The sequence below is a fragment of the Octodon degus genome, unplaced genomic scaffold (genome assembly GCF_000260255.1).
Source record: "Octodon degus isolate 3935 unplaced genomic scaffold, OctDeg1.0 scaffold00013, whole genome shotgun sequence".
NCBI lineage: Eukaryota > Metazoa > Chordata > Mammalia > Rodentia > Octodontidae > Octodon > Octodon degus.
Genome location: NW_004524589.1, coordinates 1351476 through 1365322, shown reverse-complemented (window position 1 = coordinate 1365322; position 13847 = coordinate 1351476). Strand labels below are relative to the sequence as shown.

General features: G+C 38.2%; 1 protein-coding gene across 1 annotated transcript in view; it reads right to left on the bottom strand.

Moving 5' to 3' along the window:
- Positions 1–13847, bottom strand: part of Dct (dopachrome tautomerase) — a 46129-nt gene that overhangs the window by 11044 nt on the left and 21238 nt on the right. Inside the window, exon 6 of the mRNA XM_004626297.1 lies at positions 12460–12595. Coding sequence (XP_004626354.1) covers positions 12460–12595 — 136 coding nt within the window. The remainder of the gene's footprint in view (positions 1–12459; positions 12596–13847) is intronic.

Sequence of the window (13847 nt, the reverse complement as noted above, 5' to 3'; positions counted from 1 at the left end):
AAAAAAAAAAAAAAAAACCAGGGAGAAAAAAACTGAAATGTGGCTGGCCTAAAACTTACAGTTAGTGTGTACCTTTCAGCAGAGGTACGCTGGACAGTGCAAGGGCCTGAGTTCAATCCCCAGTTCTGCAAAAAAATAAAAAAAAAAAAAAAAAAAAAAAAAAAAGACCATGGAGCAAAGTACTTCAAGCCTTGCAAGAAAAAAAATTCCAACCCAGACTAATATACCCTGCAAAACTCTCTTTCAAGTTTAATGGAAAAGTGAAATACTTCCATAACAAAGAACAACTAAAGAATTTCATGATGACAAAGCCAACCCTACACAGACTACTAAAAGATATTCTGGGAAGAGATCAAAGTGCCCACAATTCCGTGAATGGGAATGGAAAGAACCCACCAAATAGAGCAAACAATTAAAAAGAGGTATACAACAGCAGCCTTTCAATTATTCTTTTGTAAAATGCAGCAAAATAATTCCACCAGCATAGTCTACAAATGGACTTCTCCTGTACCCTATGGGCCATATTCTGTCTGGGTCTACAGGGTGAATATCAAGGAAATAGCAGCAGCTCAGTCCCACAAGTGACACCTGGCCACAGTAAGCATCATGGACACTGTCCACGTCCACCACATACTAGAACTTTGTGTAATATCCTATCCTCAAATGTTAGAAGTGCTGGTCCTATATTTGCCATTTTGGTATTTTTGTTGTTTTATTCTCAGTAATTCTTTACTCTCATGAAAACTTTTTCTTAGTTGCTATTTTTGCTTATATTAACCTAATACTGTGTGAGTCCTCTGAGTTGATCACAAGTTCATACATCTGATACACTACATTCTGGCCTCTTAGTTGGACTCATAATTAAATTTTAATTTTTGAATAGCATTTTGAAATATTTAATTTAATTTTGAACTAATTAATATTTAATTTTCTGAATATTGTTCCATTGTAATTTTTGTTTTATGATTTATAATGTTTCTTTGATTTACAATCTATTTATAAGACATGGTATGATATTTTCCCCTAGTATTAGAAATTTTAAAAAGTGTATTTCCATTTTTGATTGACTTTATATTAGTTCTTCCTTGTCTTTTACACACACACACACACACACACACACACACACACACGAAAAAATTTGTATCTGACCTGACATAAGATTGATGCTGTTTTGTGGAAATCTTCAATGACCTTTTAAATGGATTTGTCTAATATAATTATGTTTTACATAGCCCTGCATGACTACCACTTTGAGAGCTCTTTATTCTTTATCCAGGATCATCCAGCAACTTCTCTTGCCTTCTGGATTATAGTCTTTGTTATTTTCTATGTGCTATGTCTGGAGGTATTAGAATATTTCATGTTTGTACAACTGGAAAATGTTTTACTTTTAGCTTTCAAAGATATGTTTGTTAAGTATAAAATTCACTGAGGACAGAGCTTTTTTTTCAGTCCTTTGAATAAATAAGTCTAGTTTCTTATATACTTGCTCTTCCTTTTTAATGTGGAATAAGATGCTATTTAATTTTGTTCTTCTCTAGCTAATATTTTTTCTGCGTGTGTGTGTGTGTGTGTGTGTGTGTATGCTTTAATGATTTTTTCTTTACAATTAGTTTCAAACAATTTCATTTTTGTGTATCTTGGTATGATTTTATTCATATTTCTTGTGCAAAAGGTTCATTTTTCTTGGAAATGTGGTGCTATAATTTCAACTAATTCAGAAATTTTAAATCTTTAAATATTTATTTCCTACCCTCTCCTATGTTGAGAATTCTAATTATATAAATATAAGTTTCTTGATTTTGATACAGAGTGAACTATTATATGACTGACTTGTAAACTTTTTCTTCTTCATGCTTATTTTAGACAATTTTTATTGTTGTATTCATTTAAGTTTGTAACTAATTTTTATGACGTACAATCTATTATTAATCTTATGTCATGTATTCATTTTAGAAATATTTTTATAAAGTTCACTCTGCATCTTATATCTTTCACATTTTAATATCTGTCTACAATTTTTAATTTGTTATATAATTATTATTGATTTTCAATAAAGTTAATGAGTTAAAAAATAAGTTATGTAAAATTGTATTTCTGCTGCCTTTTATGTACTATAAATAATTTTGGTATTAGAAATTTAGTGATTCAGAAATGATATTCCAAAAATTGTGTGCATGGACCTATTCTACCTTGCTAGACTAAAACAAGAGCATCATAGGAAAGAGGAAAGTACTAAATTTTAACAGGGAAGAAATAGCACAGAAAATGTGACTACATGAACTTTTGAGGTAAAAAATTTTAACAGAACCTTCCAGTACAAAGAAAGTAATAAGTCAGCTTCATGAGTTGTACTTGAGGGCATGCAGAAAACAAAGTACAAGAATTCATATTTCTCTTTTTCAAGATCACTGAAGGATAAGGTTCTACTTGAAAGGCCAATATTGACGGCTATAAATTCAAATTCCTGCCACACTGGAGAAATAAGAAGAATTTCTATACTTGAAGAAAAGAAGCCATGAAAATAGGAGTCTGGCTTTGAAAATCTGTGTATCCTGCCAAGCAGTAGCACAGTGCAGCTTTTACAGCCTTAGTTCATGTGTTGCTCCCTGAAGGCATCGCTTGGAATCAGAAAGAATCTTACTGTAGTAACAGTCGTGCTCTGACCCTCTAAGACTCAGAAGTGAGAATCCAGATGTGATCATCTCAAGGTCGTACACCAGCACAGACACGGGCGTTGGTGGGAACTCCAACTTAAGACCCAGTGCACAAAGAGCATAAATGAAAAGTTGGGTCCATCTTTCTAAATGAAAGAATTCTTCAAAAGTATTTAATCAGTCATGTTGTTTTATAGAAAAATTTTACTTACTCTTTCCTTGTTTTACAAAGGCTATGAAGCGAAGTACAACTAGGATGACAGTCTCTTATTTGCTCATATAAGTGACATGTAGTAGGCATGAAAACACCCAGACTTCTACTCAGCTGGTGAAGCTCTATAACAGGAACTGTATTTTAGTGACATATAAGAAATGATCTACACATTGAGTGTATGTGTCCTCCCCGAATTCGTATGTAGAAAAGTGATGCTGTTAGAAAGTTGAGCCTTCAGCAGGTGATAGATCAGTCACGCAGGCTGCTCCCTAATGAATGGGATTATTGTCGTTATAGAAGGGACCCAAGAGAGTTCCTTCTCACTTCCAGTCCTGTGAGGAATGGACGGGCTGGTGCCCTGGCCTTGGACCTCGCAGCATCTGCAACCCTAGGAAGTATTTGTTGTTCAAGTTGTATTTTTTGTTGTAGCCACCTGAATGAACTAAGACAAAATCACTGGTTAAACACACACACACACACACACACACACACACACACACATTTGAACAATAATAGTGTCTTCTAGGCAATATTCAGCAAGGATAGTGAGTTTTTCCTATTTTGCTAAAATTTTTCTTTCCCTATCCTTTCCTATTCCCGGTGCAAACAATCCAAGCATTTCAGAGGCTGAGGCAGGAGGCCTGAGCAACCTAACAATTCAGCCACAGGCTGTATGTATGAATGGAGACATAGCTCAGTGATAAGGCCTGGAATTCCTGTCCTCAGTACTTGAGAAACAAAGAAGAGGGTTTTTTTTTAGCATTTTGAAGGAGTTACAACGAGACACACCCTCCTGCTCAGATTTATATAGTCGCAAACAAAATATAGATATGCATGTATGAAGTGTGTACAACAGACACTGTGTGTAAAATACAGTATGTATATAATGAAAAATATCAAGAGCATTAGAGATTCAATTGTGAACCCCTTCAGGAAGAAAATCTGCACATCGCGGATTAAACCTTGAGCTTGTGTAACTTGGACTACAACAAGGTTCTGCTACCGACAGGGCAGTTTCAGGGGAAGTGACCAGGTCAGCACACACCATAAGCACAACACACAGGCTGAAGAAAGGGAGCCAAGGTGCTGCTGCAAGAGGACGTACAGGATCTGAGCTCCCTCCCCGCTCCCGAGGCCCTCTCAGGAGAGAAAGTCACAAGCCAGTGCTAGGATCACTTTGAATTTGTATATAAATGTGGTTTACTAAGATATTCATACTTCACCAATAATGAAGTATATGTGATTCATTTCGTGGTTCAGGTTTATTTCTTTTGAACAGAATTATATGCTTATTCCTATAAAGCCCAAAGTTGAAAAGAATTCCTTTTGGGCATTTATTTAGCACCTGCCAAATTAAAAAGCAAAAATAAAACATCCCCAGTGGAGAAATCACCCCTCCCCAGGCCCTCGTGTCTTCTAAAGCTTACCGGGATTGAAGGTATGTAGGAGGTAATGATTGCATGTCTGTTACTTTAAAACTCCATATTAAATACGTAAATGTGGCATTTAAAAAGTCTAAATACATACTCATGCTAACACCAAACACATCTTTTCAAAAGCTATGAAAAATTATCGAGACCTGCCCTTGGCTCATTAGGGTTAAGTCCGATTAACATGATCTAACAGGACTAAATTACTCCTGCAATAAAGAAAGCAATTGTGATGAATCAAGTTAAGAAGTGTTTAAACTGACAAAAGGCAAAATTGTTGTTTGCGTGGCAGTTAGCACGAGGCAATCACAGAATTAATGCTTCGTAATATTTTAGTACATGTACTGCTGAAGCGAGCAGAATGAATGTTCAATGATAGAACATCCTTCTACTCAAAAAAATTTCACCAAAGTTCACATTTGGATAAATATGTAAACCTGTCTGCTACTATATTTTAAAAATCTATTTGGAATATTAGAGAAAAATGGCCCCAGGAAGTCAGGAGTTAGTGGTGACACAGGAATTTCATTTTGAACCATTTTACAGTATGAGCTTGTTACATGTGTTATTGGTTTTAAGAATAAAAAGTTTTAGGAAGGGTTGAGGGGCAGCCAAGTGTTTGTGGGTGTGCTTAGCACAGGCAAGTCTTAGCTTCAATTTCCAAAGTCAAAAATTAAATTGAATTAAAATTTAAAATTAAGGAACTATGCAATAACCTTAAAATTAGGTAAACTATGTGAAAATGTGATATTATATGTAATGTGCCCATTATAATTGCAATTGTATAAAAATAGAGAATGTAAAAGAAAATAAGTAAAAACCTGAGATTGAGTTGTAGAAATTTTTAAAACTTGTTCACCAAGTTTTCTATAATTGTGCATAATACAAAGCCCATTTACTTGTTAAAAACATTTGACATAAAACAATGTTATTCCAGTTTCTAAAATTATTGGTATAATTATAATTTTGTTACTTAAAGCAAAATGAAGTAGATCCATTTTTAATTGCTTCACTTGAGAAGAAAAATATTCTATATATTTTAAAATTTTTAGTTAAACCCATGCTAACTCAGAAGTATTTTATACTTGTTAGTACAGTTTTTCAATTTTACTATATTATAGCTTAGATCTATAGTCAAAAGTGGCATTTCAGAGTTAACCTGGGGTAGTCTATTAGACATTTTTTTAAAAAAATATTTTCTCTTGATTGATATTCATAAATTAATGGATATATCTTACCAAACTGATTGTTATTGTTAATAAATACAAATGATGGTAACACTGTTTGCATATTTTAGCCCACTCAGAATTTGAGCACATAAAGTAGAGCACAAACAAACACATGAGCTGCTCAGCAAATCTGAGCCATTTAATTTGTGGAAGTCCCAGCCATCAACATGTTGAAGGAATTTAACACTCATCATTTGTACTTTCTACAATAACAACATCAAATTACAGAGCAATACCACCAGTCTCAAGGACTATTATCCAAGAAAGACCGAAGGTAGCAAGTGCTGGTGAGAAGGTAGGGAATGAAGAACTCTTAGGTGCGGTTAAAGTCAGTCAAGCCATGATGGGAAAACCATATGAAGGTTCACTAACAAGTTGGAATAGAACTACCATATAATCCAGTGATCCTACTACTGGGACATGTCCAAAGGAAAGAAGTCAGTGTATGAAAAAGACATCTGCCCTCACGAGCAGATTACAGCACCATTCATAACAACTGCAACAGGGAATCAAGCTAAAGGGAAGAAACATGAAGGGATCAAAAATCATAACATATATGCACAGCAAAATTGTCTCTAAAAAAAGGTAATTTTTGTTATTTACAACAAATAGATGAACCCAAAGGACATTATGTTAGGTGGAATAAGTTAAACATAGAAAGACAAATATTTCATGGTCTCATACAGGTATACTTTAAAGAATTTTGTTTTCAGAACCAGGGATTGAACTCAGGCCCTTGTGCTTGCTAGGGAAGCGCTTATTCTACTGAGCTATCTCCCCGGCCCCTTTAAAGAACTTTTAGCAACTAGGAAAAATATTACTCATCTCTAACAGGTTTTTTTTCTTGCCAGTTAGCTCAACAATTTAACTATGCATTTTACTAGTTTCTTTTTTCTTCTTCTTCTTCTTCTTCTTGGGATTTAATACTGAAGGCAGCACTATTTTTGCATTCCTGTAGTCTAATCTTATTTTTCATGAAAACTCTGTGCACTTACTTCAATTATTTTAAGAATTATTGGAATTTCAGAGATTGGCTCGGAGCTTTTCCTGTAGTCTAACGTTCTGCCGCCTTCCCGCATAATCATGATCACACACAACTATGCACTTCTCTTATTTGTAAAGAGATTTACATGAGATAATTTTAATAAATTTCATATGTGATATATTTGCATGAATTGCCTTATGAATTCAAAATTCCAGAAGTTGTAACTCTGCTAATTTAAACACTTTAACCTAAACCTCAATATGCAAAAAATCACTTACGGCTGAATTGGCTTCGACATAAATCCCTTTATAAATAGCCTAAAGTAAGTGTGTGTTCCAGAAAGGAATGTCACACACTATTCATCTGTGCGTGCTGAAGAAAGGCTGCACCTTTCCATCTCCTTGTGTGTATGTACATATTACCAAAGAAAGACAATTATTAAATAGCAAAGAAAATACATGCAATTAAGGCAAAGATGGTTACACATTTAGTATCTGTGAACTACGTGTAAGTCAGGGGATTTTTTCTTTTTCTTTAGGGAACAGTCTATAGGGTGTACAGGGTCTCACTGTGTAGATCGGACTCATAGTGATCCACCTGTTTACAGCCTCCCAAGAGCTGGGATTATAGGCGCACACCAAGCCTAGTCTCATTTGCAGTCTCAGTGCCCCCAGGGGTGGGGCCGGCATGGCAGACCCAGGAATCGAACCCCCAGCCTCTGAACCTGCTTGCAGGCACCTTAATCAGCTTAGTTATTTGGCTGGCCCTTTGTGTGTGTGTGTGTGTGTGTGTGTGTGTGTGTGTGTGTGTGTGTAGCTTAGGTTTTTTTCTTTCTTTTGCCTTTTAACTTATTTTGTTTTCTTTCTCTCTTTCTTTCTTGGTGGTACAGGGGATTGAACTCAGTACCTTGGGCTTGCCAAGCAAGCGCTGATTCTACTGAGCTATCTCCCTGGCCCAGTCATGGGATTCTTCATCATAAAGTTGTACTGCAGGTTTTAGCTGAGAGCAGGAAGATAAAAAGATTCAAGAAATATCCCTACTGTGCAAAAAGAGCAATGCACCATTAGAGTAAGGGTTCGCAAACTAAAGTCTGAGGACATTATGTTAAGTAAAGCAAGCAGGCACAGAAAAGTATCACAATGGGTCTACCAGCTGCCTTTCTTTTTTTTTTTTTTTCAAAATTTTATTGATAAACAGCAATGAGACAGTTTCAAATCAAATCGGAAGTACAGTGTCAACAAATAACACACTGCATATATTCTTCTTAGTGGTTAATTGCTGTACAAGATGCGGACTTGAGATCCTATTTACAAACACCATTAGAACAAATCATTCTATTCATTAAGAGAATGCAACTATATATCTATTCTAAGCACTCTGAATACACAGATACAAAATGGACATTCATCTGTATACCATATTTTTTTCGAAGTTCCGTTATTGAATATTATAGGTGTGTAAACTCAGCAAAATATTCAAAAAGAGTCCAGTAGCCCATAATAGCATTGGGTCTTCTGTTCATCTGCCTTTCTAAATAAAGTTTTATTGGAATACCGCACTCATGTGCTTACTCATTGTTTAGACTACTTTCATACTACAGTGGTAGAGTTAAAGTTCCAACAGAGAACATCTGGCCTTGAAAACCAAATATATTCACTACCTGGCCACTTAGAGAAAAATGTGGCCAAACCCAGTGCCACATGGGAGAACGAAGCCATGGAAAGTTAGAAAGTTAAAAATCAGATTCCTAGCATCACTATTATTTCCTTTAGTAAAGAGAAAGAGGGGCTGGGGAGATGGCTCAGTGGAATAAGTGCTTCCCTGGCAAGCTCAAGGGCCTGAGTTCGATCCTCAGTTCCGGGAAAAAAAAAAAAAAGAGAGAGAGAGAAAGGTATGGGGCATACTCCATGCTTCTACCTAGAACATTTTAGAATGCTGGGTACATACTGTGATATTTTGCTCATAAACAGGAAATTTTCCTCAGTCATATGTGTACAAAGCAGAGCTATATGTTTTGATAAAATGTTAGGGGGTTTTTGTTTGTTTGTTTGTTTGTTTGTTTGTTTTTGCAGAACCAGGGACTGAACTCAGGCCCTTGTGCTTGCCAGGGAAGCACTGATTCCACCGAGCCATCTCCCCGGCCTAAAATGTTAATTTTGAAAAGAACTTATGTCATGATCAATAGCAGAGAAGGCCGACAGGGGACATGCTCAGTGTAAGGCCGAGGGGTGAGACAGCAGCCAGGAAGGTGATGTGAAGCGCCACAGCAGGACACTTGCATGAAGCAGGTGCCCTGGAGAGGGCAGAGATGGCTGTGGAGACCCCACAGTTGAGCCCTCGCCAGGCAGAGGTAGGAACCATTCATTCACACTTCTCACAGCTCCTTCATTTATTGCTGCTTCACAGATCTTAGGGGAGAAATGTTTTTTAGAAAGAAGCAGCGGCTCTACCAACGGCTTCCATCCCAGGGTTTCCTGAAGCCCATCTTCACCCCAGTTTAATCAAAGTGGAACCCCAGAAAGCTACTTAAACCTAGGAAACTCCATCCCTCATGCCACCAGGCAAACTTAGAGTCATTGGAAGTTATACCTTCACTCTCCATCTTCCTAATTCCTTTTTTGTACCGAGGTCCTGTAAAAATAATAAATCACCTTTTAAAATACTTCTGCCTTTGTGCTTGTCAGTCGGTCGCCTCGGGGCACAACTGTCTACTTTGGAGAACAAGATAAAGAACCTTAATTAATGCTTGGAAATCCTAACCCAACACGTACCTCTTTAATTCTTTCCCACCAACTTCCATTAGACATATTATTATTTTTGTGGTAACATTTGTATTGCCCTTGAGAGTCTCATCACATTATCTTAATTTACTGAGTCACTTCAGTAAGCATTATTTTTCCCTCTCTCAGGTCAAGTCATGTGACAAACTCTATAAAGTAGGAGACAGAGGCTCCACATTGTTGAGTGACTTTGACAAAATTGCACAAAAAAGGAATAAACAAACTCATTTGACTTGTAATTCAGTGTTGCTTTACTAGGCCAGGGAGTCTCCCAGGAGTCTCAATAAACTGTTAAAAACTGATGACTTGAGGATGCAGTTTGTTCTGTGTTGAATCTTTTCCCCAAAATTCCCATGTGGAAGTCTCTATTCTCAAGGCATCCACGCTGAAGATGAGACTTAAAAGGTAGCAGCTGAGGCTTAATGAGATCATAAGGAGGAGGCCCTGATATGATAGAATTAGTGCCTTTATAATAAGAGATACTACACAGCTCAGACTTCTCTCTCTGTGTCACATGAGATCATAGCCAGAAGGCTTAGGAAGAGTTGTCACCAGTACCTGCATCCTGGTAAGTACACATGTCTGTTTTGGAAGCTGCCCAGTCTTGGGTAGTTTCCTATGGCAGCCTAGGTAGACTTAGGCCCATTACTAAGATTTACATTGTGGTAAGGAAACTTCTGGAGAAAAAGAAGAGTTTTGGCTACTATAAACAATCTAAGTTCAAGATACTACAAAATAAAAAATAAAATGATGTGAAATTTCTTCTCACAATTGCTGCCAAAGTATCTGGGACATGTAACTCTTAAGACAAGACAGGACTGAAATGGATTGTGGGGAGTTAAGTCTTCCCAAAGCAGAGCCACCGATGAGTTTCAGCAGCTGCAACTTGAATGGTTATGTTGTGCAAACCTTCTAAGCCAACATTAATGAGCTGAAAGAGAAAAGCAGCCCTGGTGTCCAGCAGCTGGCCTGGAACCATCAACCAAGCCTTGGTACCCTCCTGTCAGTCATCAGCTCTTCCAGGGAACACAGCACCAGACAAGGCACTCTGTGACCATGATGGATCAGGACAAAACCATGAGTCCTCCTCTATCACCACATCTGAGCACAGACAAAATGTAAACATTGTCTCAGCCATGAAGTACCTCATGTTCCCTGGCCCAGGTAGTGTGAGCCACCGGTGCTTCTTCACCACTCACCCCAGCACAGTCTGCCCTCCACGTGGATAGGACTATTGAGGAACCAATCATGGAATTACCCTGAGTCATGACAGCATGTGATCCTTAGCAAAACTCCCAAGAAAACTCCATTCAGTCGTGGAATTCAAATCCAATCCTGTCAGTCTTTTCTAACACCCACTGGCAGATACTCTCCACCATCCTTCATGCTCTCCTCTGAGGCATAATAAACCTTACTGATCCAGCTACAGGGATAGGAAGCAGGAGTCCCACACATACTGGAGGTTCCACCCACAGCTGGGGAGTCCGAACCTGGTGCACACTATGCTCTTTCCTATCTATATAAACCTCTGATAAAAGTGAACATATAAATTAGGCACAATAAGAGATTACAAGCTAAGAATCTAGCTGTAACAATATATGAGGGGTGATTAAAACCTATAGTGAATGTTTACTTTTTTAATTACAGTCAAAGACATAGTACCATTAATCCTCTCAAACTACTCTCCATGTCTTCTTTCATACTTTTCATATCATTCTTGCCATTTTTGAAAGAAAAATCCTCTTTCTTGAGGGTCTTTAGTCACACTGTGGCAACTAGGTCAAAACACCTACTTGTCACAGTCATTCTGAGTTTAGGAAAAAGCCAGGGAGTTGCATGGTGCCAGATCTGGGAAATGAGGTGTAGGGGACCCATACAACACTTTTTCAATGCATTGTATCCTGTTGGACGGCACTCGGCAGCAATGTTCACTATAGTTTTGATCACACCTCATGAAGATACGCAAAAAGAGGACTTCAGAAGAGCTTCAGAAAGTGCCACACATGGATGGCCATCCCACCCTGAGCACGGGAGCATGCCCAATCTCATCAGAAGTTAGGAAGAACAACAGGTCAGTACCTTCTAAGTGAAGAGTACTCTGAAGGGGCTTAATGGCAATGTATCTTTTACTGTTATAAAATTTTAAAATTTTAACATTCACTGCATATTTTGGTCACACTTCATACTATAACAAAATGTGTGGGAAGCTGGTCATGTTCTCTCAAGCTCTTGTCCTGCAGCCAACCTTCCTCTCAAGACTTGTCTGAGAGTAGGCTGCTAAGCCAGGGATGAAGTAGGGGTGGAAGGACTACGGCCCCACTGTGCTGCTCTTGGGGTGCAGGACCCTGACTACACGCAGCTGAATGATGAGGCCCTGATTAGCACACACTCCCGTTTGTTTGTGTCATGGAGTCTCTTCGATGATCGTATCCTAAAACGAATCAATCTTAAAATTCTGAAATTTACAATCCCATTGTCAAGTTGCTGTCAGTCACTTGCTGTGGTTTAAAGGAAGACAGAAGTGAGACTCAGATGGATCCAGGGAATTCCTGACACTTGCAGTGTTAAAGGAAGGGCCCCAAGTCACCTCTGTAGTTGGTGGCAACACTCCCTATTAGTTGTCTTACATCTCAGAGGTGTGTAGCTGGTTAACAGAGTGTAACATGCAAGGTATGAGTTTTTATATCACTGCCACTGTGGAAGGCATTTGTCATTTTTATTTGTCCAGAACCCTTCCTCTCTCTCTCTCTCTCTCTCTCTCTCTCTCTCTCTTCTGGCCACTAGAACCTTTTTTTCCTGCAAGCATCTCATAGAAAGCAGTCCGGTCATGTCACCAATGAAAAAATCACATATAATTATGTTAATGTATGACATAATCTTGCTAAATAGTGATATATTTATGCTCACTTATGAACTCCCTCTGGACCATCCATTCCTGTCTAAGATCATCCAAAAACCAACCATCCCCGAAGCATAGGTTTCCAACTAGGGCCTTCAAACATTGCCTGCTGTTCCTACGGTGTGAATTTAAACTCATTTGCGGGTGTGCGTGTCATATTGTTCACACAGAGAGTGAAGTGTCAAACCTTCATCTTAATGAGCAACAAATTAATTCAACACATTAGCTAGAAGCTTTGTCATTTACTGTGATTTTCTGAACATACCACAAAAACAGGATCATTGGCAGCTGAATGTGGAAAGGCACTTGTTCCATTCAGGAAGGAGTGAACCAAATTATGAAGGCTCACCACTTGAGAGTCCAGCGTGCCGTCGGCCTTATCAAACCCTTCCAGGGCGTTCCTAAGAGAAACCAGAGTGTCGGTGACAAAACCCAAAGGAGAAAGAGCTCTACTTCCATTTTCCAGCTCACAAGAGTCCTCTTCCAAGCTGGGTTTTGGTAGGGCTGAGAAAAGGACTATCACAGCCACACAGTGAAATAATTAGTCTCAACTTTCAATGGTCATCTACTCTAAAGGGAGAGAACTCTTAAAGTCACTGTCCACTATTCAGTTAAATGTTATTTCTTTTGGCTACAACATGACAATTATTATTCACCTTCCTACTTGTCTCTCACGGCCTTGGGTGGCTACGCTTTTATTTTCAGGGCTCAATCTCCTGCCTAGCACATGGACTATGATCAACAGATGTTTTCTAAACTAATTTGTGATTTTATATTCTTATTTCTCAACCAAATTGACCTTCAGCTTGGCTATGAGACATTTAGAATTACAAACACATCCAAACATTCCCCTTATCCTTTCCTTTTTCTCTCCTCACTTTCAAGAAATTCTAATAGTCCATACTCTAACTCAGTAATCTTCAAATCTAAGCGCATCTTGAAAACCACTAGGGAAAAGCACCTATCCCAGGCCTGACTCCTAAAGTGGTTGAAGGACAGGTTCTAACAAGCTGGTAATGAAGTCCTAGCTGATGCCAATGATATTTGAGCATTACATGTTAAGGGCCACGCCCCTCACCCCAATCCACAGGGAATTCAATGTGTTTCAACAGCATTTTTATCATAAAGGAAAACTAATACATGTCCTCTAAAAAAAATCTTGAATTGAGCCCATTACTTATTTTGTGGTGAGGGATGTGGCCCACGCCAGCACAGCATCTGAGCCCCTCTACACTTAGGACAACTGTACGTGAGCTCAGGCTGCACATATGTGGCTCCATATACGCTGGGCAACTTACATGCAGCCAAGAGAGAACCTGGCTCGGTGAAACACCATGAATCTCTCCATCATTCCTCCTTGGGAGCCCCATCTATCTTTGTTAAAATCATATTTTCATGCATGTGTCTTATAATGTTGAAAGACTCTTTTGGGTAGAAAAAAATTAAGAGTTGCACATTACAGTGTGACTACTATACTGTCATAGCCAAGCTATAATGAGAGTTGAATTGTCAAGGTGACTTGGCAGTACTTTGGAGCTCAGAACCCCAAAGTTAAAGTCTATGGCTGATACATTTCTAATGTAAATATTTAAAGGAAAAATGAAGAAGAAGAAGAAGAAGAAGAAGAAGAAGAAGGAGAAGGAGAAGGAGAAG